This window comes from Pogoniulus pusillus, chromosome Z (assembly GCF_015220805.1).
Source record: "Pogoniulus pusillus isolate bPogPus1 chromosome Z, bPogPus1.pri, whole genome shotgun sequence".
In the NCBI taxonomy this organism is placed as follows: domain Eukaryota; kingdom Metazoa; phylum Chordata; class Aves; order Piciformes; family Lybiidae; genus Pogoniulus; species Pogoniulus pusillus.
The window spans coordinates 49,156,266-49,184,215 of NC_087309.1; the positions used below are offsets into that span (position 1 = coordinate 49,156,266).

Consider the following 27,950-nt stretch of genomic DNA (forward strand, 5'->3'; position numbering starts at 1 on the left):
AATGGCTTCAAACTACAGAAGAGCAGATTTAGATTGGATATTGCGATGGTTTGGGTGTTACCTGCCCCCCCCCCCCCCCCCCCCCACTTTGGAAATCACCCAGACTAGACTCAGCCAGCTCTGGAAATTGAATGAAGCTTTTATATTTACAGCTTAGCACAATATACAAGCAGATATTTACAGTATATACAGTTATATACAGGAGTATACAAGGTAAAAGGTAATACAGAAACACAGCTCCCTTCCCAGAAACCTGAGTCCCCAGAAGGGGCTCCCAACCACCCTTCCACCTTCTTCCACCACCCCTCTCTACCTTACCCTAGATGTTGCCTTGTGCTCAAGGAATACTGGAGGGTCAGCCAGGGGGGTTAGGAAGCAGGTGGATTAATCAGATAGATGGCAGGTTAGGTTAGAGAGAAAAAAAAAAAGCAGCTCAAAGCCCAGACAGAGAGCAACTCCCTTATCTGTGTTTCTGTTCTTCTTATTCATCTCAGCAAGCCTTTGAGTGAAGTAGACATCACCATTGTTTCCCTTTCACAACCTGTAATCTAGTTCTTCTCACCAAAACATTCTAGCTAGCTTCAAACTAGCACAGATGTTAAGAGCAGCAAGTTCTTTACCATGAGGGTAGTGGAACACTGGAACAGCTTTCCTGGAGAGGTGGCTGGTGCCCCATCTCTGGAGATATTTGAAGTGAGGCTCAACAGGGCTCTGGGCAAACTGATGCAGTTGAGGATGCCTCTGCTTACTGCAGTGAGGATTGAACTAGATGACTTTCAGAGGTCCATTCCAGCCCAGATCATTCTGTGATTCTATTTTTCATAACCTTTGCCCAGCAAATTTCCTGTAATTATGTTGTATTTCTAAGAGAGCACAAAACCTTATAATACATAATCATCCACACCATGCTCTTTCAATCGCTGTTTAAATGCCTCTATTAAATGTTTCTGTAATCTGTGACTTTGGATCTTGATGATACCTTGCACAGAATATAGGATCACTGTGTGTGTATGTCCGTCTGAGCATATCATCGAGTCAGTCATCAGCAAGTTTGCAGATGACACTAAGCTGGGGGCAGATGTGGCTGGGTTGGAGGGCAGAAGGGCTCTGCAGCAGGACCTTGACCGCCTGGACAGATGGGCAGAGTCCAATGGGATGGGGTTCAATAGCTCCAAGTGCAGGGTGCTGCACTTTGGCCACAACAACCCCATGCAGAGATACAGGCTGGGGTCGGAGTGGCTGGAGAGCAGCCAGACAGAGAGGGATCTGGGGGTGCTGATTGATACCCGCCTGAACATGAGCCAGCAGTGTGCCCAGGTGGCCAAGAGAGCCAGTGGCATCCTGGCCTGCATCAGGAATGGTGTGGTCAGCAGGAGCAGGGAGGTCATTCTGCCCCTGTACTCTGCACTGGTTAGACCACACCTTGAGTACTGTGTTCAGTTCTGGGCCCCCCAGTTTAGGAGGGACGTTGAGATGCTTGAGCGTGTCCAGAGAAGGGCGACGAGGCTGGTGAGAGGCCTTGAGCACAGCCCTATGAGGAGAGGCTGAGGGAGCTGGGATTGTTTAGCCTGGAGAAGAGGAGGCTCAGGGGTGACCTTATTGCTGTCTACAACTACCTGAGGGGAGGTTGTGGCCAGGAGGAGGTTGCTCTCTTCTCTCAGGTGGCCAGCACCAGAACAAGAGGACACAGCCTCAGGCTGCGCCAGGGGAAATTTAGGCTGGAGGTGAGGAGAAAGTTCTTCACTGAGAGAGTCATTGGACACTGGAATGGGCTGCCCGGGGAGGTGGTGGATTCGCCGTCCCTGGAGCTGTTCAAGGCAGGATTGGACGTGGCACTTGGTGCCATGGTCTAGCCTTGAGCTCTGTGGTAAAGGGTTGGACTTGATGATCTATGAGGTCTCTTCCAACCTTGTTGATACTGTGATACTGTGATATCTGTAAGCTACAACAGGGTAGTTTATTAAGGATACTACCTTCTGTTGGAATTAGCTTTTTAAAAATACAGGCTGGGCTAACCCATTAAATCAAGCTCTTTAGGCAAAAGTATGTGGGTCGTGTTAAAAGAAACATGATCTTTTACTTGTTATGGTGCAACAGAAGAGCTCTTCCAACCCACATGCTGAAGACTGATCTTTCATATTTAAGAGAAAATGTCCCAGTCTTAAGAAAACCAAGATGTTGAGCTGAATTTGCCCTGTAGATGCTTCTCGTTCTCCATAGGACAATCTTCTAGATAACCCTAGATGTATCTTTAGTCAGATGAAATAAATTCCATCCTTAGTTTGCTGAACCACAGAATAATTTAGCATAGAGGGGAGGTTTGTTTTTCTTACGACTGGAACATTTTCTCTTCACACTCTTGTCTCTCCAAGAATTACAGGAAAAAATTGCCATCTTAGATTTGATCCATGGCTTCTACATAATATCAGGTGAAACAGATTACAGTTTGAGGAGTATTTTTTGGATCAGCTGCACCTATGCATTTGTACTGAACTTAACAGTCACACTGAATAGAAATGTAACAGCACAGTGACTTAAAACTGTTTGCCATCACATGTAACGTAGCCAACAGTGTCCAGATGTGCCATTTTAACAGAATTGTAGAATTAACCAGGTTGGAAGAGACCTGGATGATCTTGGAGGTCTCTTCCAACCTGGTTGATTCTATGATTCTATGATCCAGTCCAACCTAGCACCCAGCCCTAGCCAGTCAACTACACCATGGCACCAAGTACTGATAGATAGTAGGCTGAAGATGAGCCAGCAGTGTGCTCAGGTGGCCAAGAGAGCCAATGGCATCCTGGCCTGCATCAGGAGCAGTGTGGCCAGTAGGACAAGGGAGGTTATTCTTGCCCTGTACTCAGCACTGGTCAGGCCACACCTTGAGTCCTGTGTCCAGTTCTGGGCCCCTCAATTCAAGAAAGATATTGAGGTGCTGGAAGGTGTCCAGAGAAGGGCAACAAAGCTGGTGAGGGGCCTGGAGCACAAAGCCTATGAGGAGAGGTTGTGGGAGCTGGGGTTGTTTAGCCTGGAGAAGAGGAGGCTCAGGGGTGATCTTATTACTGTCTACAACTACCTGAAGGGGCATTGTAGCCAGGTGGGGGGTGGCCTCTTCTCCCAGGCAACCACCAATAGAACAAGGGGACACAGTCTCAAGTTGTGCCAGGGGAGGTCTAGGCTGGATGTTAGGAAGAAGTTCTTCACAGAGAGAGTGATTTGCCATTGGAATGGGCTGCCCAGGGAGGTGGTGGAGGCACCGTCCCTGGGGGTCTTCAAGAAAAGCCTGGATGAGGCACTTAGTGCCATGGTCTATTTGACTGGCTAGGGCTGGGTGATAGGTTGGACTGGATGACCTTGGAGGTCTCTTCCAACCTGGTTGATTCTATGATTCTATGATTCTATGATTCTATGAAGTGCCTCATCCAGTCTTTTCTTGAACACCTCCAGGGACAGAGACTCCACCACCTCTCTGGGCAGCCCATTCCAATGCCAATCACTCTCTCTGGGAAGAACTTCCTCCCAACATCCAGCCTAGACTTCCCCTGGCACAACTTAAGACTGTGTCCAATTGTTCTGAACATCAGTTCTCCACTAGTCCCTTTCTCCACTGAAAGCAGGGCCATCTTTGGAGTTAGATCCAAGTCCAGGCCTACGCTGGGTTACTCAGGGCTGTGAATCACGTCTCAAAAAGCAGACATCCTGCAGCCTCTCTGAGAAAGCTGTTCTAATACTTGCCTGTTTTGTCAGATTATTTTTCTACTGTCTTTCCTAAGTGGAATTTGCTGTGCTGCAACTTTCATCTGCTGCCAGTTCAGAAGAAGAATAGAGTTCCACCCAAAAGAAACAAAGAAGTTGGGTAGATTGGATTTTTAAATATACTCATAGAAAATTTGGGGGTTTAGGTGTGGCGGGTTGAGAAATTCCACCTCTCTTCCCAATAAAATTTACTGGACCAGATCAGACAGCTTGGAAGTAAAATAAAGCTATATTTTACATCAAGTTAAATTTGCACGCATGTATACAAAATAAATTGACATGTATCTACAAGTATGTACAATTTAGAAATAATACAGAAATCCAATCCTCCCCCCTGGACAAAGAAAGCCCAGAAGGGGCCAACACCACCTTCTTCTCTCTCCCCAGACACAAACCCAGCAAGATCTCACATGCTATCTGGTCAGCAAGGTTAGTATTCAGAGAGGTGAAGGAACAGCAAAAGAGCCCAGAGCCTAAATGCCAACAGAGCAAAATTGTTTATACATTGCCATTTCATCCCTCCTTAGCAAACCAATGAATGATGCAGACTTTATCATTACTATTCTTTTTACCACCAATGTTATATACTTTCTTTGCATTCTGCACTGAGCTTTCAGGAAAAATCCAATTTCTCTTATTAGAACTTTCCAGTAAGCTTTAAACTACTACACAAGGAGAAAGAAAATTTTGGAAGTAAATTTGCATTTTCAGTTGCAGTGAAGTTGTTGCTTTGTATGGAATAGAATCATAGAATCATAGAATCAGCCAGGTTGGAAGAGACCTCCAAGATCATCCAGTCCAACCTAGCACCCAGCCCTATCCAATCAACTAGACCATGGCACTAAGTGCCTCATCCAGTCTTTTCTTGAAGACCTCCAGGGACGGTGCCTCCACCACCTCCCTGGGCAGCCCATTCCAATGCCAATCACTCTCTCTGTGAAGAACTTCTTCCTAATATCCAGCCTAGACCTCCCCTGGCACAACTTGAGACTGTGTCCCCTTGTTCTATTGGTGGTTGCCTGGGAGAAGAGGCCACCCCCCACCTGGCTACAATGCCCCTTCAGGTAGTTGTAGACAGTAATAAGATCACCCCTGAGCCTCCTCTTCTCCAGGCTAAACAACCCCAGTTCCCTCAACCTCTCCTCATAGGATTTGTGTTCCAGGCCCCTCACCAGCTTTGTTGCCTTTCTCTGGACACGTTCCAGCATCTCAACATCTTTCTTGAACTGAGGGGCCCAAAACTGGACACAGTACTCAAGGTGTGGCCTGACCAGTGCTGAGTACAGGGGCAGAATAACCTCCCTTGTCCTACTGGCCACACTGTTCCTGATGCAGGCCAGGATGCCATTGGCTCTCTTGGCCACCTGGGCACACTGCTGGCTCATCTTCAGCTTACTCTCTATCAGTACCCCCAGGTCCCTTTCCTTCTGGCTGCTCTCCAGCCACTCCGACCCCAGCCTGTATCTCTGCTTGGGGTTGTTGTGGCCAAAGTGCAGAACCCTGCACTTGGCCTTGTTCAATCTCATCCCATTGGCCTCTGCCCACCCATCCAGCCTGTCCAGAAACACAACTCCCCTCCCAGAAATCTGAGTCCCCAGGAGGGGCTCTCAACCACCCCTGCACCTTCCCCCTGCCCCTCTCAACCTTACCCCAGTCCTAAAGGAGAACAGAGGTTCAGCCAAGAGGTTAAGAAGCAAAGGTGAGTGGAAGGTGAGGTTAGGGAGTAAGATGTTGCTCAGCCAGCAGCCCGAGGCAGAGTGCCACAAAATGGCAAGAGTGTTATCTTATGTTTTTGTTTCTTCTTCAGCAAGACTCTGAGGGGAGTAGACATCACCATTGTTTTCCTTTCACAGCCTATGATCTACTTTTTTTCACCAAAACATTCTACTCTGCTTCAAAGTAGCACAATGGTTTACTTCCTGTGCTACCTTTTTACACAGTTTGAACTTTGTCGTGTTTTATTTATAAACAGTCTTTGATTTTACATCATATCTCATTCTTTCCTTTTCTTGCTTGTTGCAAACTTTGCCTTTTACATTGTTTTAAATTGCTTTGAGCCCAACATTTTTTATTCTGTAGTTGTTTCTAGATTTGACTGAAATAGTTTTTCTGTGAACCACATTGGCAGTATTAAAAATGCACAACGATAAAATGCTCCCTTCTTTGATTTTGCTGGTATTTAAAAAAAAAAATATTTATTTGGCATTTTTTGCAGTTTTTCATATTAATCTGTATTTGTTTGTTTTCTCTGAGGCTGTTATTAACCTTGTTCCCATTTGTTCTTTGCGTTAATAATACCTAGAGCTGAGAAAAAGCAGAATACATATTCAATGTGGCTGAGGGCAAAGTTTTCCATAAGTTAAAGTTCTGTGCTCCCCTCTGATGTATTGTGAGCTTAAGTTAGAAATACTGTACTTAAATTTTTTATCATACAGTATATTTTTCAGTCAACACCTGTGGGTATTTTCTGACAGCTAGCTGAACATGAACCAGCAGTGTGCCCAGATGGCCAAGAAGGCAGACTGCATCCTGACCTGGACCTGGAGTAGCGTAGCCAGCAGGGGTAGGAAAGTGGTTTTACTCAGATACTCAGCAATACTGAGGACACATCTCGAATACTGTGTTCATTTTGGGGCCACTTACCACACAAAGAACATTGAAGTACTGGAGTGTGTCCAGAGAATGGCAGCAAATCTGGTGAAGGGCCTAGAGCATGTGTCACAAGGGACAGCTGTGGAAATTGGTGTTGTTTAGCCTGGAGAAGATGAAGCTGAGGCTGCCTTCACATTATTGCTCTCCACAACTACCTGAAAAGTGGTTGTAAAGAGGTGGTCATCAGTCTGTTCTCCCTATTATCAAGTGATAGAATGAGAGGAAATAGCCTCTGGTTGTACCAAAGGGAGATTGGGTTTCAGGAAGAATTGCTGTACTGAAAGGGTTATCATGCATTGGAGTGGCTTGCCCAGGCCAGTGATGGAGTCCCTGTTCCTGAAGAGTATTTAAGAGTCACACAGGCATAGTGCTTAGGGATGTGGTTTAGTCAAGGACTTTTCAGTGGTAGGTTAATGATTGGACAGAAGATTTTAAAGGTCTTTTGCAATTTAGGAAATTCTGTGATTCAGTAAATGAGTGTATAGATTTTTTCCTCTCAAATGTAGAGGTAATGATTCATGGAAAATATAATGCCCAGTCAAGAGCTTAACTTGGAACTTTGAGCCTTCTCTCATCTAATCAACTGAGAAGCAACTCAGCCACAAGGATTTCCCTTAGATGTGGTTGGGGAGCACTCCTATACAACTCATGTAGCTTTTTGAAGTCAGGAGGCATTTGTGAGTTTAGAACAGCTCATAACAGGCAGAAAAACCCTGAAGTGAGATGCTTCAGACAAATGAATTAGCTTTGGTACTAACACTGATCCTGATACCTGAAAAATGAAAGGATTGGAGGATAAGATGGGTTGTGAAAAGTAACTGAAAGTTTGGTCTTTTTCACATTAAAAATGAAATTTAGGGATTTTTTTCTTGCATGCTAACTGCTATCATAAATCATCCTCTTACAATAGCACAATGTATTAAAGACAGTGCATAATAGTAAGAGCTGCAGTCCTTGCAGACCATTCATCTGCAGGAAAAGAATTTCAAGATAAAAAGAGATGAAGGGAACTGATTGAGCTTTGGGTTAATCCTGGAGGAGTAGAAAAGTAAAGTCTTGCATTCTAGCTTGTTATTTTACCAGAATTTCCTAGGAAATAGGTAAAATTAGCCTATTATATTGTGGTTCTTTTATTCAGTGAGTGTGAAGGCAACCATGCAGTCATCAAAACCATTTGACAGGTAATGGACTCTGATTTCACTACTGTTAATTTTTAAATTGAGTATTAAAAAAAATACATGAGCAGACAGAAATAAAACTACGGTCATTTTATTGGGCTATTTCTGTGCTCCTTACAGAAAATAACACTCTATAAAAACAGTTATTGAAAGTCCACAAGAGGTGTGGAGTGCTATGTAAGCAATCTGCTCAGATCATCTATAGAAAGTCTTTATTGACCCTTTAGCAGTCACCTCCGTGTTTTGACCAGCTGCATTAATAATTGAATAATGAAACCTAAATTTTGAACACGCAGATGTGATAAAGTTTCTTGCTGAATCAGAACCCATACTGTGGTCTCCATTCTTGCTGGACAGTGTTACTAATAACTTTGGGTTTTGTGTGGCTGAAAGACATTAGTGGAGGAATGAAAGACAGAGACAAAAAATACATTAACGAGAAATTAATGAATGGACTTCTGATACAAAAACTTATTGGCAATGCACCTTTTTAATATGATGCCTGCCTCGTGTCACCTTGCCTTTAACACTTTGTCCTTTCTGCTTCTACTGAAAAATAGAAATATACATTATATTTCAAAGTGATTTGATGGATAACTTTTTTCTTTTAATCAAAGTATTACTTCCTTCTTAAGATACTGTGTAATGGAAGGGTAAGCAATTAATGCAAGGTAGTATTTTTCCAAAATTAATATTGTTTATTAATTTTGATATCCAGAACCCTTGCCATCCCCGACCACTAATTTTAATAGTAATTGGCTCTTTGCGTGGTCATGGAAACCTTGTACAGAGGAATAACTAGATATAGAAATAGCTAGCAAAAATATATAAACATTAATTGAACTCAGTTGAACTGGAAGAGAAGGTTCTTGTAGTCAGTGTATGGCTTGCCCACTAGATGGACTCAAGGAGATCCTTTCTGCTTATGACAGAAGGTAATTAGTGAATTACAAGAGGCTTTAAGTATTTACTCACAAAATTATCTCCCCACTTATGGGGCTAGCTACAGCTTCAAACAGTACCCAAACTCTTTCAGGGAATTCTGTTACTGTCTTGTTGGACATTGAGACTTTTGATTCTTCCCAGGCTTCTGGGGAAAGGAGGCAATTTCTGACCTGGTCCTGGACAATCTGTGGCAGGAGACTTTGAGGTGTAGGCAGGATGTCTTATGATGTGCAGTCTTAGCACAATTTCATGCTGCCTATGCAGGCCGATTACATGGGGGCATTTAGAGCCTGTTCCTGGTAAACTCAAGGCAGTGGAGCTTCAACGCAGTTCAGGAGAGATAGCTTATAGCTTTATCATAATGCTGCAGAAGGCAATGGCAGAACCACTGCCATAAACAAAGAGCAATAGCAGCAGCAAGCAACAAGCACAACTACAATGGCAGAGCACCTTGTGTTTACCTGCTCATCTCTTTATCAGTGGAGCCCAAGACTAATGGGCCTTTGGGCACAGAATAGCCAATCAGAATGGCAGTGAGCCAAACTTGAAAATATTAGGTGAAGCTATAGGCTTGCTTTACCTGCACTGGGGAAGAGCATAGGCCTTGCACAAGGCAGGCACAGGCTAAACGTGTGTACCTCGTTTACCACAGGGTGTAAACAAGTCTGGATGTAAACAAGTCTGGGCAAGTGAGAGTCCCTAGACTCAGTGGCTCTAGATTCTTTGTCCTCTTTCCCGTGGTTGCTTCTCCCCACAGCGGAAGGAGGGAGAGCAGAAAAACACATCTGGGCAAGCCAGCACATGTATAAGCCTATTTTGGCCTGCTTAGGCCTACCATGGCATACTGTAATGAGCTCGTGGCTAGACGGCAGCTTGTTACCATTTGCTTGTAATGAAAGAAGATGAGCATTTTGCAGGGTAGATAAGGATGTCTTGGCATTCTAATCAAAACAGGTTATCGTTTTTGTTAGTATTTGTCTGTGCACTCATTTGAAAGAAACGTATGTGCAGATGGAGTGATTCTCAGTGCACAAAACACGGTGGACAGCTAAGTCCATGTGTCTGCATATTCAGCCCTTTCATCTGGAATTCCAGGAAAACTGCTGTTGCTCTAGGAACTCCTAAAAAAGCCAGCTCTTGAACAAGCTAAATATTGACCGGATGCTCAAGAGAGACGTTCTGGGGAGCACTGGAGTTTTCTGTGACACAGTGCTGCCTGGGAAGACTAATTGTGCTTAGAGGGGATTTGATAAATGTTTGTAAGTATCTGAGGGCTGGCCAGGAGGCAGGGGACAGGCTCTGCTCACTTGCTGCCTGTGATAGGACAGGGAGCAACAGGTGTAAGTTGCAGCAAAAAAGAGGTTCCACCTCAACACAAGGGGGAACAACTTTACTGTAAGGGTCACAGAGCACTGGAACAGGCTCCCCAGAGAGGTTGTGGAGTCTCCTTCTCTGGAGACTTTCAAGGCCTGTCTGGATGTGTTCCTCTGTGATCTGTGTTAGATAGTATGGTCCTGCTCTGGCAGGAGGGTTGGACTCAGTGATCTCCTTGGGTCCCTTCCAGCCCCTAACATCCTGTCATCCTGTGAGCTGAAAGTGGAGTTTTTAGAAGATATATGGCAATATAGTGACTAGATTTTATTTTTTAAATTATAATCTTGACTTTCTAAAGAGATTCCAAGCAGGCTGTAACTGTCTATGTAGGGTTGGTTATCCTTCTCTCAGTGGCACTAGTTTCTAGTAGAAAGAAATCCAAAGTTTCTGTTTTTTTGTTTTTTTTAATCCTTAAGAAACTATTGTATAGAACAACTGTCTTCTTTGTACAGCATTAGGGGACACCAAAGGGAAAACACAAGTGTTTTATTTCAGAAGATAGGTTTTTTTTCTCAGATGTACAATTTTGCTCCTCCCCATTTCAGCTGTTTTAAGTTCTATATGATTTTTCAAATTGTGTGTGTTGTCAATCCTGACATCAGACTATAGCAGCATTTTCTAGGACAGAGTTTCTAATATCCAGCACATATTTTCAGCTCCCTTTCTCTGCATGGTTCCTAATACAAATAATCCATATCTAACCTTTATCAAGATTCTACCCTTGGTTGATAATTAGAGTTTTCTAAAAAGGCAATCAATTTCCAGATGGAGTAGGTGACTAAGGTTATGTTCTTGAAATCAAAATGGGAATTCAGCTTCCTTTAATGAAAGATGAGCTGAAGGCAACTCTGCCTTTTTCTATTTACCTTCATTTTATAATTTAGATCTGATCAGCATTTGGGACCCAAAACTATTTATTCCAGAGAAGGGCGACACAGCTGGTGAGGAGCCTGGAACACAAACCCTATGAGGAGAGGCTGAGGGAGCTGGGGTTGTTTAGCCTGGAGAAGAGGACACTCATGGGGGACCTCATTGCTGTCTACAAGTGCCTGAAGGGAGGTTGTAGCCAGGTCGGGAGTGGCTTCTTCTCCCAGGCAACCAGCAACAGAACAAGGGGACACAGTCTCAAGTTGTGCCGGGGGAAGTATAGGCTGGATGTTAGGAGGAAGTTCCTCCCAGAGGGAGTGATTGGCATTGGAATGGGCTGCCCAGGGAGGTGGTGGAGGCACCGTCCCTGGAGGTGTTCAAGAAAAGCCTGGATGAGGCACTTAGTGCCATGGTCTAGTTGACTGGATAGGGCTGGGTGATAGATTGGACTGGATGATCTTGGAGGTCTCTTCCAACCTGGTTGGTTCTATGATTCTATGATTTACGGTTTTCTTCTGGGAATTCACTTTTACTGAAGATGTCATATGCCAGAGGGTAATTTGGAAAAAAAAATCCCAGATCACCAACCAAATGACTGCCACTCTGGGAAAAGGGGGCAGGGGGGGAAAGAAATTTTCACAGAAGGATCTCTCCATCCCCATCTTTCAAAAAAACCTGAGTAAAGTGTGAAGGTCCATTTATGAAGTGGAGTTATGAAAAGCAGAGTTTGTGGAGGCACGCCACAAAACATTTTATGTAGTCAAAAGCTTTGTAGAATGAAATGTATTCTGTAATTCTAGAACGCTGCTAGAGAATGAGGAAATCACTGATTTAAAACCCTCAGGACTAAAGGATGGTACATCCTGTGCTTACTGTTGCTTGTATTTCATGAACTGGGGGGAAAGTGGAATAGAATAGAACAGAACAGAATAGCATAGAATCAGCCAGGTTGGAAGAGATCTCCAAGATCATCCAGTGCATATTGCAGAGAAAAGGATGTGCCCTGGGCTTACTACTTGCATTATCAGTTGTAAATATTATTAATGCATGTCCGAAACTCAAAGCATCAAATTTAGTAAACTTTTAAATATTTTCAAGCATTCCTACTGCAGTCTTGTTGCTTTCTTTACCAAAATCAAACAGGTGATGGATTGTTTCTCTTTTGTCTCTGTTGAAATTAATAACTGTGGAAGGCATTTCAATATTTCCATGGCTTGGGGCATCAGTGCCCACAGAGAAAAAATGTTAGTAATGCACAAAACTCCCTCCTTCTCCCAGGTTATCATTTTATCTGTGGCTATATCTTGGAAATAATTCATTTGCTGTCAGAAGTGATGTAAATGAATAATACTATTGTGTGCTTTTCATTCTTTCAGCAGTAGTCTTGAAAAGTAATTTTCCTTGGTTTTGGCATTTTCACCTTTCTTAGCACCAAAAGTCCTTCTAGAGTTTTTTGTTCCTGACAACTGTGCCAGAATTACTGTTATGGTTATCTTATGGCATACTGTCTTTAATCTTACTGTCCACCACGAAGACCTGAGAAACTTTTTCTCAATGAATTACATGAGACTTTATGCATTTATTCCTTTATGCAGTTGTTGAGCCATGTTCCCCCTTGTCGAAACCAAAGGACACTTTTTAGTTTGTAGGAGGTTCATCATGAATTATTGATGGAATAATATTGTCAAAGTCACAGTTATGATCCATTTAGGGATGTTACTCAGCCATCTAAAAATACGTAACTACTACTTAAAATGAGTCTTGCATGTGAGCACTCCACCTGTATGGCACTGTAGCCTTGGCTAGACCTTGGATATTGCATTCCGCAGTAAGAAAGAAGGGGTAAAAATATGATTAGGAAACAGTAATATTATAGAAGCAGTAATATAAACCAGGCTTCAGATACACTGAAAATATGTTGGTAGTACAGATAAAAACCTGTCTGGGTGGCCAGGCCCAAAGAATGTTGGTTAAATCCAGCTGTTGGCCAGTGACAAGTGTTCTGCAGGGATTAGTACTGTGCTCTGTTCTCCTTAATGATTTGGTTAATGATCTAGATGTGGGTATTGTCGTGGAGAGGTTTCTCTTATTCCTCCTCTGTTAGGGGGAGGTAAGAAATTAATTTGAGGCAGTATTAATTTTTTATAAAATTATTTATTAAAATTAATATTTACAAATTTGTACCACCCCCAACCACTATGTAATTAAGTTCTTATGTGCAAGTTTATGAAAACAGTTGGGATATATTTACAGGGATTGGATTATCAAATGGAAATACCAAATTATCAACAACTATAGACAGAGAGAAAGATTCCCTTAGGCTTAATGCTTCTTAACAACTATACTGTCTGCCCAGCAAGGGCTGAAACTGTGTCTGCTCTTAAGACAGAGGTAACTTATATTACAAAGGAATTAAAGCTTGCTTAGATGTGTTGCTCTTAAGTATTAATCATTAATCACCCTCCTGGGATTGTGTCACAGTGTGTGCCCAGGATTCAGGTCTTGGTGAAGCTGGAATCTGTCCCGGCTTGCAGGAGAATGAAAAGGTGTTCCCAGTCTCTGGGGTAAACAGGATTTCTCTGACCTTCTCTCCTGGGGTGAAGTGGTCTCTGCCTTGGTGCTGCTGCTTCTGGATGCTGTGTCCAGGGATGATCAGCTGGCAGGATTTCCAGGTGCAGGAGGAGGATTTGTCCATGTAGCTTCTGACACAGTCAACTCACAGCTAGCAGGCTGTGTTTGTAGGTTAGCAGACGGTCTGAAGGTCTGCTGAGCCTAGAATTTTCCAGGCTTACAGGACAGCTGGCAATCAGTGTGCCAGGCTGCAGGGAGACTTGAGCTCCATAGATCAATGCAGGATAGCAAGCCAGTATGTACAGCTGCTCTAGGCTTAGGCAGGGGGCTCTCAGCTCCCCATATATGTATGAAGTGCAGGTGTGCATGCGCTCTGCTTCTCAAAGGGTTCACAGACAGCTTAACTGCACCTTGAGATCAGTGCAAGAGGTCTGAGCCTCAGTAATGTTTGCAAGTGAGGCCTGATCCTGTGTCTAGGCCATGAAAGCAGGTCTGTGCTGCTATGTGGATCAGAGAGCTGAGCTTGATCCTCTGAACGCTCTGAATGCTCTGAACTTTCTGAACACGTGGTGCTCCTTTGCACCTCTCTTTACAGACTCTGAGCTGAGATTTGTGGCTCATTTGGCCATCTAAAGTGACCAATCAGGCTGGCAGTAAGCCAAACCTTACCTTAATAGGCAGAAGCTGTTTGCCTGGACCCTCCCAATAGGGGATTACCTGGGCGGACCCCAGGGGTAAACGGACTGGGCCTGTGTGTGTGTTACACAACCTGTTTACTGCCATAGGTCCTGGCAGAAAAACATGTCCAGGCATGTAGAGGCATAGAGAGGCCTCAGTTTTGGGGCTGCTGCCCCTCCACCGCAGGTATGGAATGCACTGTCAATAAATTTGCAGGCAACATCAATTGGGTGCCTTACAGAAGGATCTGGATCAGCTGGCTTGATGGGTATGAAGTTCATCATGGCCAAGTGCTGGGTCTTGCATCTGGATCACAACCCTACTCAGTGGTACAGGCTTGGGGAAGAGTGGCTGAAGAGCTGCCCAGTGGAAAAGGAACTTAGGATGCTGATTGAGAGCCAGCTGAACATGAGCCCGCAGTCTGCTTAGGTGGCCAAGAATGCAAACAGCATCCCAGGCTGTATCAGGAGCAGCATGACCAGCAGGACTAGGGAAGCAGTTGTCCTGCTCTACTTGGCACGGGTCACACCTCAAATACTGTGTTCAGTTTTGGGCCCCTCACTACACAACAGACATCAAAGTGCTCAAGCATTTTCAAAGAAGGGCAGCTAAGCTGCTGAAGGGTCTTACAAAGAGTGGCAGAGGGAACTGGGATTCTGTACTCTGGGAAGGAGGAGGCTGCAGAGAGATCTTGGCTCTCCTTACAGCTACCTGAAAGGAGATTGTAGTGAGGTGGGGGTTGATCTCAAGTTGTTTCAAGTGTTGAAACTGTCTGCCTGAGAAACTGTGGAGTCACCATCCCTGGAAGTATTTAAAAGATGTATAGATGTGGTGCTTAAGCACATGACGTTAGTAGTGGACTTCATAGTGCTAGGTTAACAGTTGGACTGGATCTTAAACATCTTTTTCAATCCAAATGAAGTAGTTTCTGTATTAATTTTAGAAGGAATTTTGTCCTCTGTATTTAAGGTGCCATATGAAAGCTGTTGTTTGAGGTCAGTAATGTACACATTCATCTCAAGGAAGTCCTTTGAAAAAATAACTCAACCTGCAACGCACATAGCACAGATTGATTCAGTCACTAATTGCTTGTGAAAGGTGACTATTCGAAGTATTTCTGTCAACCTCACTTCTTTGCCTCTGTCTAACTGAAGTCTTTAATTGTGAAGTATCTGTGATTCAATGTGGTATCCTGTTTTCGTGATTTGGTTTAGTTTGGTTTTGAGAGAGTCCTCAGTTTTCTGTAGCTTTAGACATTCACTGCCTTAAGCTTGCATCAAGGCTGTTAGTCCTTGTGTTCTGTGTGCTAGCTATCTACTGCAGTGAAAACTGCCTGCAAGTCTTCTCTACTTATAGACTGTTGACCCTAGGTTGAAACTTAAAGAAAACTGTAGAATAGACTGATGAGAAGGTTTAGGCTCTGCCAGAACAAGTTGCATATCTGTTTCATTGGATTTATTTCTCACCAAAGCATGCAGATAAGTGTAATTCCAGGCATATACCAGAGGAGTTAACTTATTAAACAGTCACTGAAGTGCCCTTTTAGATTTTTTTTTTTTTTTACCTATGAGCAACCATTACCTGGATGGTAAAGACAAAATAAAGAAGCAGAAGCTAAGAGCAATACTTTTGTCTGCTTTAGTCTCATATTATGAAGCCACAGTATTGACTTTTTTAGATAGGCAAGTCAGTGCAGTCTTACAATGGCATAATAGAATAACCTTGTTTAATCAGTTACTGTTCAAAGACTTATTTCAGGCTGAATTCTGTACTGGAAACGAGCCTTAATCACAGGTACATTGCTCAGTGTTCTTGTGCAAAGGCTTGAATGACTGATTGAGCTTTGCTCTTAAGGTCCCTTTAGCCCCCTTCTGTGCATAATGCATAAAAAGTTATTTTTAATGATTTTTGGACCACTGGTCACGAGAAAGATAAAGTTAATTTGAGACAGGGAAATAGAGTAAGTAAATGCTATCCATATTTTTTTCCCTAGAGCTTTCTCTTTTGTTACTTCTGTTTTCAACTGCATATTCTTTATATTGCATCATTTCCCAGCCCATCTTACTCAACGTATTTTCTTTTGAAAGGGTCACAGTGTAGTTTTCATTTTTATAGATACATTGAAGAAGATAACATCACGAAGACACCTGATATCTTTTCAGATCTTAGTTGGCATGAACATTTAAATAAGACTGCAATTAAAGTAGTCTCATTTTTTAAATATAATTTGTTCCTTTTTTTCCCCCCAACATATTAATCTTTCAGTGAACAGTAAACAAAACAGTTGAACAATGCATCATTTTCTTGCATAAGCAGCAAGAGATGGATGTGTGCCCAGAGAAATGTAGACCAGAGTAAAACAATGCATCTCTTTTAGTGTTGGAAATTAATTGCCCTTCTGACAGCAGTTGCCTCTGTTGGCAAGAAGGTTTGTGAGAACACTTCCTGCTCTGCTCATGCAAAATGAGCTGTGTTTGCTTACTCAGTTTGCAGTAAGTATCTTGAGTTAGTGTAGACCAGAGTGTACTGCAGAGCATTCATGTGAGACATACAGCTGGCTCCTGTGGAAAGTGGTTTCAAGTCAGTGACAACACATGCAGCCAAGAGCAGTAACTTTTCATCCACCACAGTTCAATCCACCATCTTCCTTGGATTCCAAGCTTGTGCCAACACGTGTACCCTTTCTGGACATATCAGCCCAGAGGACACCATGTCTGGAACAGTGCAGGTCTGGGCCTTTCCTTTATCACAGTATGAGACCTCCCTGCACACTTTCTTCCAAGGCAGCAGGTGCCAAGACAGATGTGGTTTGGGGAGTGAGTTTTCTTCTGTTCTTCTAGATGAGGCTGTTAATATTCTATGTAAATGAGTGTGCGTTGTGCCAGTTCTTGGTAAGTGCAGGTGGGTATTGGTGAGTGCAGCAGCTCTGGAAGAAAGATTGAGTTTCTTGGAGTTTACCATACAATGACTTAGTCTTTAAAAGCAGGTGGAAGAGAGCCTGACCCTGGGATCCCCTAACAATTCTAGGTCAGGGTTCCTAGACACTTCTGCCTCTAGCTCAAGCCTCAGTTCAGCAGAAAAGCTTGCAAATCTTAAAGAAGCTAAACATCATAAGGGCTGAAGATGAGTGAGGTGATTTTGACACAGTTACAGCAAAATTTGGGAACAAGCCAGAGCATGGCACGAATGTGTCAGAACTGCAGGAACCTGTGTAGAAGGGTTCTTGACTGGGCAAGACTGAGCAATCAAAAGTGACTTCAGGACTGGCCCTGTTTTGAGCAGGAGACCTCAACCAGCTAACATTCAGGATCTTCTAGCTTAAATAAATCTTTGCCTCTGTGATTACTCCTGTAACTAGATGTTAGGACACTGCATAGACGTAGGTTTTCTCTCAGTTGAGGTGTTACAATTCTTCTTTGTGTTTCTGTAGTTGTTGTGAGCACTGTAAGAGTTGTAGTCAGCAGGCCTGGGGCAGTGTGGCTGGACAGCTGCCCAGCGGAAAAGGACTTGGGGTACTAGTTGACAGCCAGCTGAACGTGAGCCAGCAGTGTGTTCAGGTGGCCAGGAAGGCCAACATCATTTTGACTCATATCAGCAGTAGTGTGGGCAGCAGAAGTGTGGGCAGCAGATCATGCCCCTGTACTTGGCACTGGTGCAGCTGCACTTCAAATGCTGTGTTCAGTTTTGGCCCCCCCCCTCACTACACAACAAATATTAAGGCACTGGAGAACATCTGAAGAATGGCAACAAAACTGGTGAAGAGTCTGGAGAACAAGTCTTCAGAGGAGTAGCTGAGAGGACTGGGGTCATTTAGTCTGGAGAAGAGGAGGCTGAGGCTCTATACACCTGCTTGAAGGGAGGTCATAGTGAGGTGGGTTATCAGTTGCTTCTCCCTAGTGTCAAGTGTTAGAACAAGAGGAAATGACATCAAGTTGTGCCAAGGGAGGGTTAGGTTGGATATTAGGAAAAAATTCTTTACTGAAAGAGTAGTCAGGCACTGCAACAGGCTGACCGCAGAGAAGTGGTGGAGTCACCATCCCTGGAGGTGTTCTAAAAAAATACAGACATGGCAGTCTGGGACATGGTTTAGTGGGCATGGTGGTGTTAATCACTATAGGTAAATGTACAACTCTGTTAGGTTAATATACAACTCTGTTCAAGACAGTACACTAAGACTGACAGGTTTGTGTCTTCTGGACGAAAAATGAGTTCACAGAATCAGAGAACTTTAGAAGTTGGAAGAGACCTGCAGAGATTGAGTCCAAGCTTTCTACCAAGGCAGGATCACCTAGGGTGGTTCACTCAGGAATGCATCCAAGTGGGTTTTGAAAATAGGTTTTAAATAGTATTTTAAAACTTTTTACAGTTTGTTAATTAACAAAAATAAATGAATAAATAAAAGGGAGTTAGTGCACACACCTGTGCAGGCGTACAGTGTGAAGGGTCCCTAGTAGTTTGGTCTGTAACTTGACAGATGCATAAAGAAAGATTTTTTTTCTGTGTCTACTCCAGTTGCATGGATTTTATGTCTTTGGTGCATAAGCTATTTTCTGACAACTGTTTATCTGTGAATAGAGAGATATTCATATCTCTTTGACTAAAAAATGAAATAGAAAGGGCATACCACTGCCAGTATCTTAACTTATCCAAGGGCAGATGCAGAGTGTTGGCTGTCTGATAATAAAGAGCAGCTGTGCAAATCCAAGTTGTGCAATTAGCTGTTGGCTGTGTGACATGAGAGAGGAGGTCAGAAACCAGAGGAAGTAAGAAGTTGGCAGCTGTGCATTGGTGGCAGAGTGTCTGCTGTTACATCGTTGATGCCGAGTCAGATATCGAGGCTGTGAAATGTTAATTGGCTTGCTAGGAAGCGAGTGAGCATTGTGGCTCCGTTGATGAATGTGATGTGACATTAAAAAATGTCAGATGGAGAGGTTGGTTAGACCGATCTATGTTTAATCACCTAGCCATCAATGTTTCTGAACTGGTAATTCAGCTTCTTTCATTAAAATTTCAGTAATTAGTCACTGTAAATTTTGTGTTCTTCTCAGCCTGGAACTTACTCAGTTTGTTGTTTCCAAGAAGTCATAGCAATCGTTTTATGATAAATAATTTGTTATTTTTTACGCTAACTTAGTAAGAGCACCTTTGCCATCTTCATCAAGGTAAGTCATCAGAACTAAGGCTGTATTTCAGATGCAGCCATCGATACAAAAGAAGAAAGTAGTACCTTGAATTTCCTGAAATTAATTCTGTATGTCTTGCTTCTACTTATTTCAACAGGTGACTGAGCTGGAGTGTGTGAGCAGTCAAGCCAATGCTGTCCACACACATAAAACAGAATTAAACCAGACAATACAGGAGTTAGAGTCTACACTGAAGAAAAAAGAAGAGGTATTTGTTAACATTTGTTCATTATTTTTCTGTGGCATCACTTCTAAGGGCTTTCAATATTGCACTTGTGATGGCTGGTGAATACTGTGTTATTTCCTATATATGTTATGAAGTAAAGATTTTATCATTAATATCTCTTCAATACAGAGCTGAGTATCGGAACAAAAAGTTGGGGTTTTTTTGGTGTGCCTTTACCAATCATCTCTGTTTGCAAAAGTAGGTCTTAAGTTGTTTCCAGAGAACATGCATCACACTGATGACAGTCTAAGTTTGCTAGGAAGAGAAGCTGTCATAAGCTTCTTTTTTTTTCAGGAAAAAGAGTAGTGTGGTTTGGAACAAGTGACAGATCAATGCCTTTTTCGGGCCAGTATGTTTTCCAGGTTATGGTAATATAGCTGACTTTTATGACACTTAAGGTTGGCCCTTTCCTTAAACTTATGCCAAGGCCCTGTCCTTGAACTTGGTGATATTTATTGTGCCATCCCTCTTGGGCTGGACCACCAGCAGGAAAAAAGAAATTGGAGCAGCACCTGTAGTAGTGCAGGTGCTAGTGAAAAAGAGATTTGTGCCATGGGATAACTGAGAATGGCCTCTCTATGGATGGGAAAAAAGGAGGTGGAAAGAGCCATGTGTAAAGGATTATTTGGCCAGATGCCTTGAGCCCTCCATGGCAGATGCAGTGGGCAGTGGTGTGTGTGTTTGGAGGGAGCACTGTGTCTTGCACGCTTTGCCTCCGGCAGGGCAGTTGCTGGATGTTTCCAAGGAGTTGTAGGAGAGGCACAGTAGTTACAGCATATCCCTCTAAAATGGAATGAAGCCTTTTCCAGACCTCCTCATTCTTAAGAGATTAGCCTCGGGTTGGTAAAGTTTTCCATTTTTGGTGCCCATTCACTTTTGAGTTATGCTAAGCTGTTGACTGCAAAGATTCTTTCCCAAGAAGTTGTAGGAGGTGAATGTGCCCTTCCAGAGAAAAGTGTTCATAGCTTTTAGTTTTGTTAGCTGTTTGTTCCTTTCTCCTGAAAGTAACCTAAGGAAAAGTTTCTCTTGCATTCAGTATTTCATCTCTGTATGTTATTTTTATACTTTATCTTCCTAAGTTAAAGATAACCTTTCCTTTAGACCCACTTTTTTAATAGATCAGTTGTAAAACCAGGCAAATTTTTTGATGCTCAGCCCTCCTGCTACTGACATAATAAGCAGATCACAGATGAAAATTGGATTTTTCTCTTGAAAAAATGGAGAAGGCTACAATCTAATAGACTTTGAAGTATAAAATTGTCTCTCTAATCACAAGGACTCTTCATTTTCCAGGAAAAAAAAATGTTTCAGATTGTTTGTGTGGGAGAGGAAAACATGGCCTTTTATGAAAGAAAATGCTTGTTTATTCACAATGGAATTGCTGTTTTGAAACTGTGACTCAGGAGTATTGAGACCAGGAATTAAACTCTCTATGCTGTGATGGGAAATAACCAACTTCTAATTTTGGTGTCATCATAACGGCTTGTTCAGGAGAAGCAGTGTCCAGCATACCTGCACTAAAGCCACGACAGGTGACATGTTGCTAGCAAGGCTCTTTCTTCTTCCTTAGGAAATAGAAGGATTGAAACAAGAAATCGACAATGCCAGAGAGCTCCAGGCACAGAGGGATTCTCTGACTCAGAAGTTACAGGTGAGCTATAGTGAGCATCTTAATTTAGAGAGGCAGGGAAAGTTATCATCAAGTGAGCACTTCCACACCATCAGTTTGTGCTGTATCCACTGAAGGTACCAGATAAATATCTAAGTTAGACTGTATTGCAAGTTAGTGGGTTGGAATAATCTTTAAGTGTTTGTATCAGTATTTCCACCTACTGCAATTAGCTATTTTTACCCAAAGGAGCAACCTCAAGTTTCATTTAGAAGTCCACAGAATACTCTCAGACTGACATATGTCCTAGGCAATTCTAGTTTCATTTTTCACTGCACTGTCTTCTCATAGACCTTGAATCCCACTGAAACTGTTAGGCTGTGTATAAACAGGTTGGGATCAGTTTGTATTCATTTTTAAAATATGCCCTGAGAAAATAAAGGTTAAAACATTCTTGCATAGTACAGACTTTAAAAACACACTTCAGCATTTCTCAAAATTATTTAGCATCGTGGTGTTTTTCATGCTTTTTTTGGTCCTAGATTGTTTCTTCACTGTCTGTAAAGCCAGGTGCCTCAGCCTGCTGGCATCAGTGTGCCCTCAGAATACCTGGTTTGGACAGATTCAGATTCACTGTGTCCAGTTCTGGGCCCCTCAATTCAAGAAAGATGTTGAGGTGCTGGAACATGTCCAGAGAAAGGCAACAAAGCTGGTGAGGGGCCTGGAGCACAAATCCTATGAGGAGAGGCTGAGGGAGCTGGGGTTGTTTAGCCTGGAGAAGAGGAGGCTCAGGGGTGATCTTATTACTGTCTACAACTACCTGAAGGGGCATTGTAGCCAGGTGGGGGGTGGCATCTTCTCCCAGGCAACCAGCAATAGAACAAGGGGACACAGTCTCAAGTTGTGCCAGGGTAGGTATAGGCTGGATGTTAGGAGGAAGTTCTTGCCAGAGGAGTGATTGGCATTGGAATGGGCTTCCCAGGGAGGTGGTGGAGGCACCGTCTCTGGGGGTCTTCAAGAAAAGCCTGGATGAGGCACTTAGTGCCATGGTCTAGTTGACTGGATAGGGCTGGGTGCTAGGTTGGACTGGATGACCTTGGAGGTCTCTTCCAACCTGGTTGATTCTGTGATTCTACCTGCCCTTCCTACATCTGAACTCCTGTCTGTCTGTGTGTCACTGGGCTGACTGTACATCACAAATGCACATCCCTTGTGAAATCTGCCTTTGGAATGTGGCTGACTCAAAACTTAGTTGGCTTAAACTCTGAATTCATACTTCAGAGTTGTGGTAGGATTGGAAACTGAGACATTAAACCGCTCCAAATCTGATGTATGGAAAGGTGACCCTTGCTGTTCTGTGGCTTGACCTAAATCATGCTGAAAGCATGCCCCATCAAGCTAGCCACAGCTTAAGAACTACAAAGCGGGTATTCATTGCAATGCGTTACATGAATTGGAATGCCCTTGAATCTCTTCATTTTAGTCTACAGAGTAAACCACAAAAGCAGGAAATGTGTTCTTTCATTTTGCTCCATTCTTAATTCATATTATTTGGAAAAGTATGTTATTACTTGAAACAATCTATAAAGATTGTTTTGAGTACATCTGAGCTTGCCTATTTCCCTATTCCAAAAATCGTTGTTAGCTTTAGGCTACAGATGTGAGTTTTCAGCTGCAAAGGCACTCATCTGAGAGACTCAAAAAGATTATAATGAAAGTTGGAAATTGTTCCAGCAGTAGTGTATGCAGTAATTTCAGTGAAAGATCACATGAATAGCAACAGTGAGCCAGGAATCAGCTATCCTTAGCAAGCAGAATTATGAGAGACTAGTAAGAGATGAAAGGCTGGAAAATGCTAAGCGTTTGTAAGATTTGACCTTCTAAAGTCAGTAGCTTCCCTCTGGTATATGTATATCTTTAGCAGCCAAATGGGTGTATGTGTGCATACATCATGCTGTAGGTGATGAGTTTCAGAAAATGGGTCTATATGGTTCTCTTCAAGTACATTTACAGATAATTTAGGGTGTGAATTGAAAGTTGAGGTTTTTAAGCTTAAAACATTCTACTGACTTGATGCAGCCCAGCTAAAAGATCGTTGAGTTTTTGCTTTGCTGTAATTGCCCTGCTTTAATGATACTGGCCTTCTCTGAGCCCCTTCAGCCTACATCTGTGACATCAGTGAAATGTGATTTCTTCAGCAGCTCCAGACTAATGCATCTCACTGCTGTTCACTTGGTTGACACATCATCTGTTTTCAGGGTGATCGCCTCCAGGGTCTGTGTCTGTTCATCTCACTCTTTTCTTCTGCTTTATTTCTTCCCCTCTCGTGCTTGCAAAGGGATTATGTAACTCAAAAATATTTTGGAGTATAGCCTGTATGAAAAATGCTATACAAAGAAATTACTATTCCAAGGTGTATTGCGTTTCTGACACACTCATATCAGGGAATGAATTAGAAATCCATCATGGGCAAATTCCAGTGAAGAGCAATGTTTTATCACTGTGAAGGGTAAGTGCCGGGGCCCTTGGTGCTTAATGTCATTAGCAGTGTAGAGTAGACGTATCAGTGAGTCATGATCAGAGTGACTTTCACAGTAAATCAGGATATCTTTATTGCTGCGGCTGGTTCCTAAATATAGCTGGGGTTTATGGTTTGAATATTTTATTTAGATCCTTGTGCTGGACTCCACAAGAGATTATTGCAGTGATAACAGCAGCTATAGCTTGTTATTTAGTTATGTATTTTCTGACACTAAACCATGTGTGAGTAATTGTCATGTCTGCTCTAATAAGAGCTTGCAAAAGCAGTGCAAGATGTGGCTTCTAGAGGGCCTTTGTGTACTTCAAGAGTCAATTTATAGTTAAATGAAATTAACTGCAGTAAAGTGATACAACAAGAGGAGTAAATTACATTATGTGGACAGCTCTCTTCTTCCAGTGAAGAAGCAACAGTTTAGAGGTAGGCTGGTTTGTAATAGGAGACTGCACATGTGTCAGGAACAATTGTAAAAATTGGGAAGAAGCATTTTTCAGAAACTAAAAAGCAGCACTTCTGGTGTATTTCAGTTAGTTGCACTTCCCATACATCATTAAGTATGTTAAGCATTAGCTAGGGAAGGCAAAATAGGAGTAAGTGTGTGAGAAAATACATCTGAAGGGATGTTTGGGAAGCTAATTGTGTGTGGGTTAGAAAAGAAAGAGGTGTGAAGAGTCGAATATAAATAAAATATGCAAGCTGGAAGTTCAAAAGAAAGGAGGAAACTCTTCTGACTTGAAGAGACACCGGGTAAGGACCATTAGTAGAGAGCACGCTGCTGTTTACTAATTTAACACAGAGCTTCGGCTGCCTTAGTGTTCCCACCCTAGTAACTCACAGCAGAACAGTTCCCCATCTTAAAAATATCTGACAGAGGCCTAGAAAACGATCTTCAGTGCTAGATACAGGCCAGTGGGATGGTCCTCAGGCTCAGATACCACCATGCCATGTATGTATCCATGAATTTGTTCCAAAGAGGTCCCTTTCATCACTGGCTTGCCTGCTTTCGGAATTTGTTACCTCTGGAGTAAGAGCAGCAGCAAAGATACTTCCTAGAGAGCACACATTTTAGTGAGCAGCAGAGGAGCAGAGACAGGAGAAGCAAACGTGAGCAAACACAGAAAAACAGCAGTCAATTTTGTAGGTCCTAACAAAAGAACTGTGTGATTCCTGCAGAGCCCAGAGGACCTTTCATTTCCCTTTCGGTACTGTACTGTGGTCATTTGGCCTATGGATGTGTTTTAATTGTGCCTGAAGTGAGAAAAGAGGAAGAAATAAAAACACGAGTTAGTGTTCCACTGAAAACATAATGTTTTCTTCAGTCTGAGGTTGGATTTTGAGTGGAGGTTATTTAGTCTTCTCAGTGGAAATTGTTTTGTGCTAATTTTTTCACACCAAGAACAACTTTAGAAACAAAACTGGGATCTCAAAATTAAAAATGAAAAAAATTCTGCCTTCAGAGTTTCAAATCAAATCATTCTGATGTCTGAGAAATGCATCAGAATGAAAGGGGGGAAAAAAAATCAGTGTTTAAGTGACAGCAGCAGAAAGCAAATCACAAGTGATTAAAGTGCAAATCCACTTGGCCGAAATCCAACAGGATTATTAAGATTAAATATGCAACCAAAATTTGTTATTTTCACTGGCTTGGATTCTAGACAGTTATCCTTTAATAAAAGGTTAATTAATAACTGGGAGTATTTGTGATGGGAAGAATAGCTATTATAATCTGGACTGACCCTTACCAGCAGCAGCTGTAGACAACAGCTGGAAGAAGCTTCAGAGTAAGCTGTACCATATTTTCAAACATATTTAGGTGCTTAAGAAAGCAAATAGGCTGATTCTTTCCTTGGTCCTGGCATCAAGTGGTGGCTCCTGCTCTCAGTTGTGCCACTCAAGACCAGTGGCCAAAACTCTCTAATTTTTAGCTTACTCACTTACTCACAAGAAATAAGGGAGTTCAGCTTGAAAGTAAGCCTTGGCTGCACAAACAACCACAGCTGTGATCAGATCAAGTTCATGAGGCTGTGCTTTCTCCTCCTGCACCACTGCTGGATGTTCCAGAGCCTTCCTTGGCTAGGGAGGCTGGAGCTGGAGTTGAGCAGTGGCCACATCACCCCCATCCTGCCTCTGGCCCGGATGCAGTGACAATTCATCCCTTGCCAGTCAGACCCATTGTGGGTGGAAAAATGTTTTGAGGGTGGACTTTGACACAAGGCCACCCTTTTATGGCTGCCACTCTTGACTGCCCAAATACATACTCTCTTTGGTCAGGTTCCTTACAGTTAGCTGAGATCTGTCCAGTATAAACATTAATATGTTTGTTAGCTTTAATGGAGGCAGCAGAATCATAACTAAAACAGTGGGAGGGCAGAACGGGGAGTCGCCTGTGCTGGGAGCAGGAGCTGCTTGCCGAGTCTCCCTGCCCATGGCTGCGTGGAAACAGTTGGAGTGCAAGAGCAGGACCGTTAAAGCTTGCTGACCCAAAGCCGCAGTGTGCATGTGTCTGCGCCCGAATCACTGGATACTGTCCCACGGAGCGGCTGCGCGGGATGTGTGCTGTGCTGAACACGCTGTCCCCATGCTGCCCTGGAAGGGTTTTCTGTTGGAAATCAAAAAAAACCCACGAGCCTGACCTTCAGTGCCAAGCAAGGAACAGGCAGCTGATGATTCTCATTCCAGACCCACGGGCTGCAGCGGTTCTAGCTGCATAGAAGTGAGGGCGCTCGGTTCGCACAAGGCTGAGCAGCCGTTGGGGACCGACGTGGGCTGATGCAAGCAGGCTTCCCTGACTCCTGAATGAGAGCTGAGTTTGCTCAGGGTCAGAGCCCCGCAGCTGTGTGTAACGCAGCGTTGCTAGTTCCCACTCCTTGCTTGCTTTCACAGCTGTGCTGCTGTAGGGCTTGCAGGTGTGTAATCCAGGGCGTCAAAAAGCAAGACAAGACATTCAGCTTGCACTTTGCTGGTTTAAATTTGTTACAGTCCGTGTCACCGTGACATCGGTCTGGCTGGTTTATGTTTCTGTCTTTATCTTCCAGGTGAAAAGTCCTGTAATGTGTGATAGGAATAAGGCAGTGCTCCTGTATGAGATCACTGAGTGGGGACTGTGTCCTTGAACAATTCATGTAGTCTGAAACTGGGAATGCTTGGACACAAGTAAACCCTTGAGAAGCTGTTTGCACTAGGTGGCACATTTCTGAATGACAGAAGGAACAGCTTACCTCAGTCAAGCCAATGCTCAGTAACCAAATGTTACCCCCTCCCCCTCCAAAAATTTCTGTCCTTCGGACAAACTACTGAAAAAAAAAAAAAAAAAAAAAAGAGGAATTAGTAGCATCTACACAGCAGTAAAAATGGTTTTGGTTCTCATTTCGGCTTATTGCAAGCTGTAAAGGGTCACAAATGGTTTAAAAAACCGGTTGGTGAAAATAGCATGCAAATGCCAGGAGGAGGAGGAGGAGGAGGTTGGACTGCTTTCTGTCTGCAGATAACGCATTAACATGTTATGTATTTTCTCTGAAGGAAGTAGAAATTCGAAACAAAGACCTGGAAGGCCAGCTGTCTGATCTAGAGCAACGTCTGGAGAAAAGTCAGAATGAGCAAGAAGCTTTTCGCAATAACTTGAAGACACTTTTAGAAATTCTTGATGGAAAAATATTTGAACTAACAGAGTTACGAGATAACTTGGCCAAGTTAATAGAATGCAGCTAAAGAAAATGGGATTTCAGTGCCAATCAGCTTAAAGATGCACTGTCTCTCTTCATAGGACTGCGTTGGGCTCTGCATCAAAGTTGCACAAAATTAGAAAACGCTCCTCCGAGAGGGCTTGGTTTAAATTTGAGTCATATCCCCATGTAAAATTTAAAACTCAGCCTGTAGCCAGTTGAAGGGGGGGGAGGGGATAAAAAAAAGACAACCAAACAGAAAAAAAAACCCAAAACCAACAACAAACAAACTGGAATTACAGATTACCTCCTTGTACATTATTGGCCACATATGACTTGAAAGATATTAATACAATTGAATGCAATCCTTTATCTGATTCTCAATGATGGAAGAATTAGCAGTGTCCCAGGTCACACCCCCTTTTTGTGGTAGACACAGTGTAGGTCACTCTCTGCTTTATTTATTTAAGGTACCTGATTGCGGCGTTTTGTGCAAGAACTCAGTGCTGCCAGCCCTGTGTTTCGTTGTTAATAATTTCTCAGGATTTGCACTGTGGAGAAGCAGTGCCATTACCAATTTATTCTTGCCAGGAGTGAGAGAGAGTTGCATCTTTAATTGAAACAAAGTTAATATAACTGCTTGTATAAAAGTTCTTCCTTTTGAAGGTGTTTTGGTTTGGTTTTGGGTTGTTTTTTTTTTTGGTGAGGGG

General features: G+C 42.9%; 1 protein-coding gene across 1 annotated transcript in view; it reads left to right on the forward strand.

Annotated features, from left to right (window-relative positions):
* HOMER1 (homer scaffold protein 1) overlaps positions 1–27,905 on the forward strand; it is a 104,956-nt gene extending 77,051 nt beyond the window's left edge. Inside the window, exons 7-9 of the mRNA XM_064140885.1 lie at positions 19,302–19,412; positions 21,001–21,081; positions 27,098–27,905. Coding sequence (XP_063996955.1) covers positions 19,302–19,412; positions 21,001–21,081; positions 27,098–27,286 — 381 coding nt within the window. The 3' untranslated portion in view covers positions 27,287–27,905. The remainder of the gene's footprint in view (positions 1–19,301; positions 19,413–21,000; positions 21,082–27,097) is intronic.
* Positions 27,906–27,950: the final 45 nt, after the last annotated feature.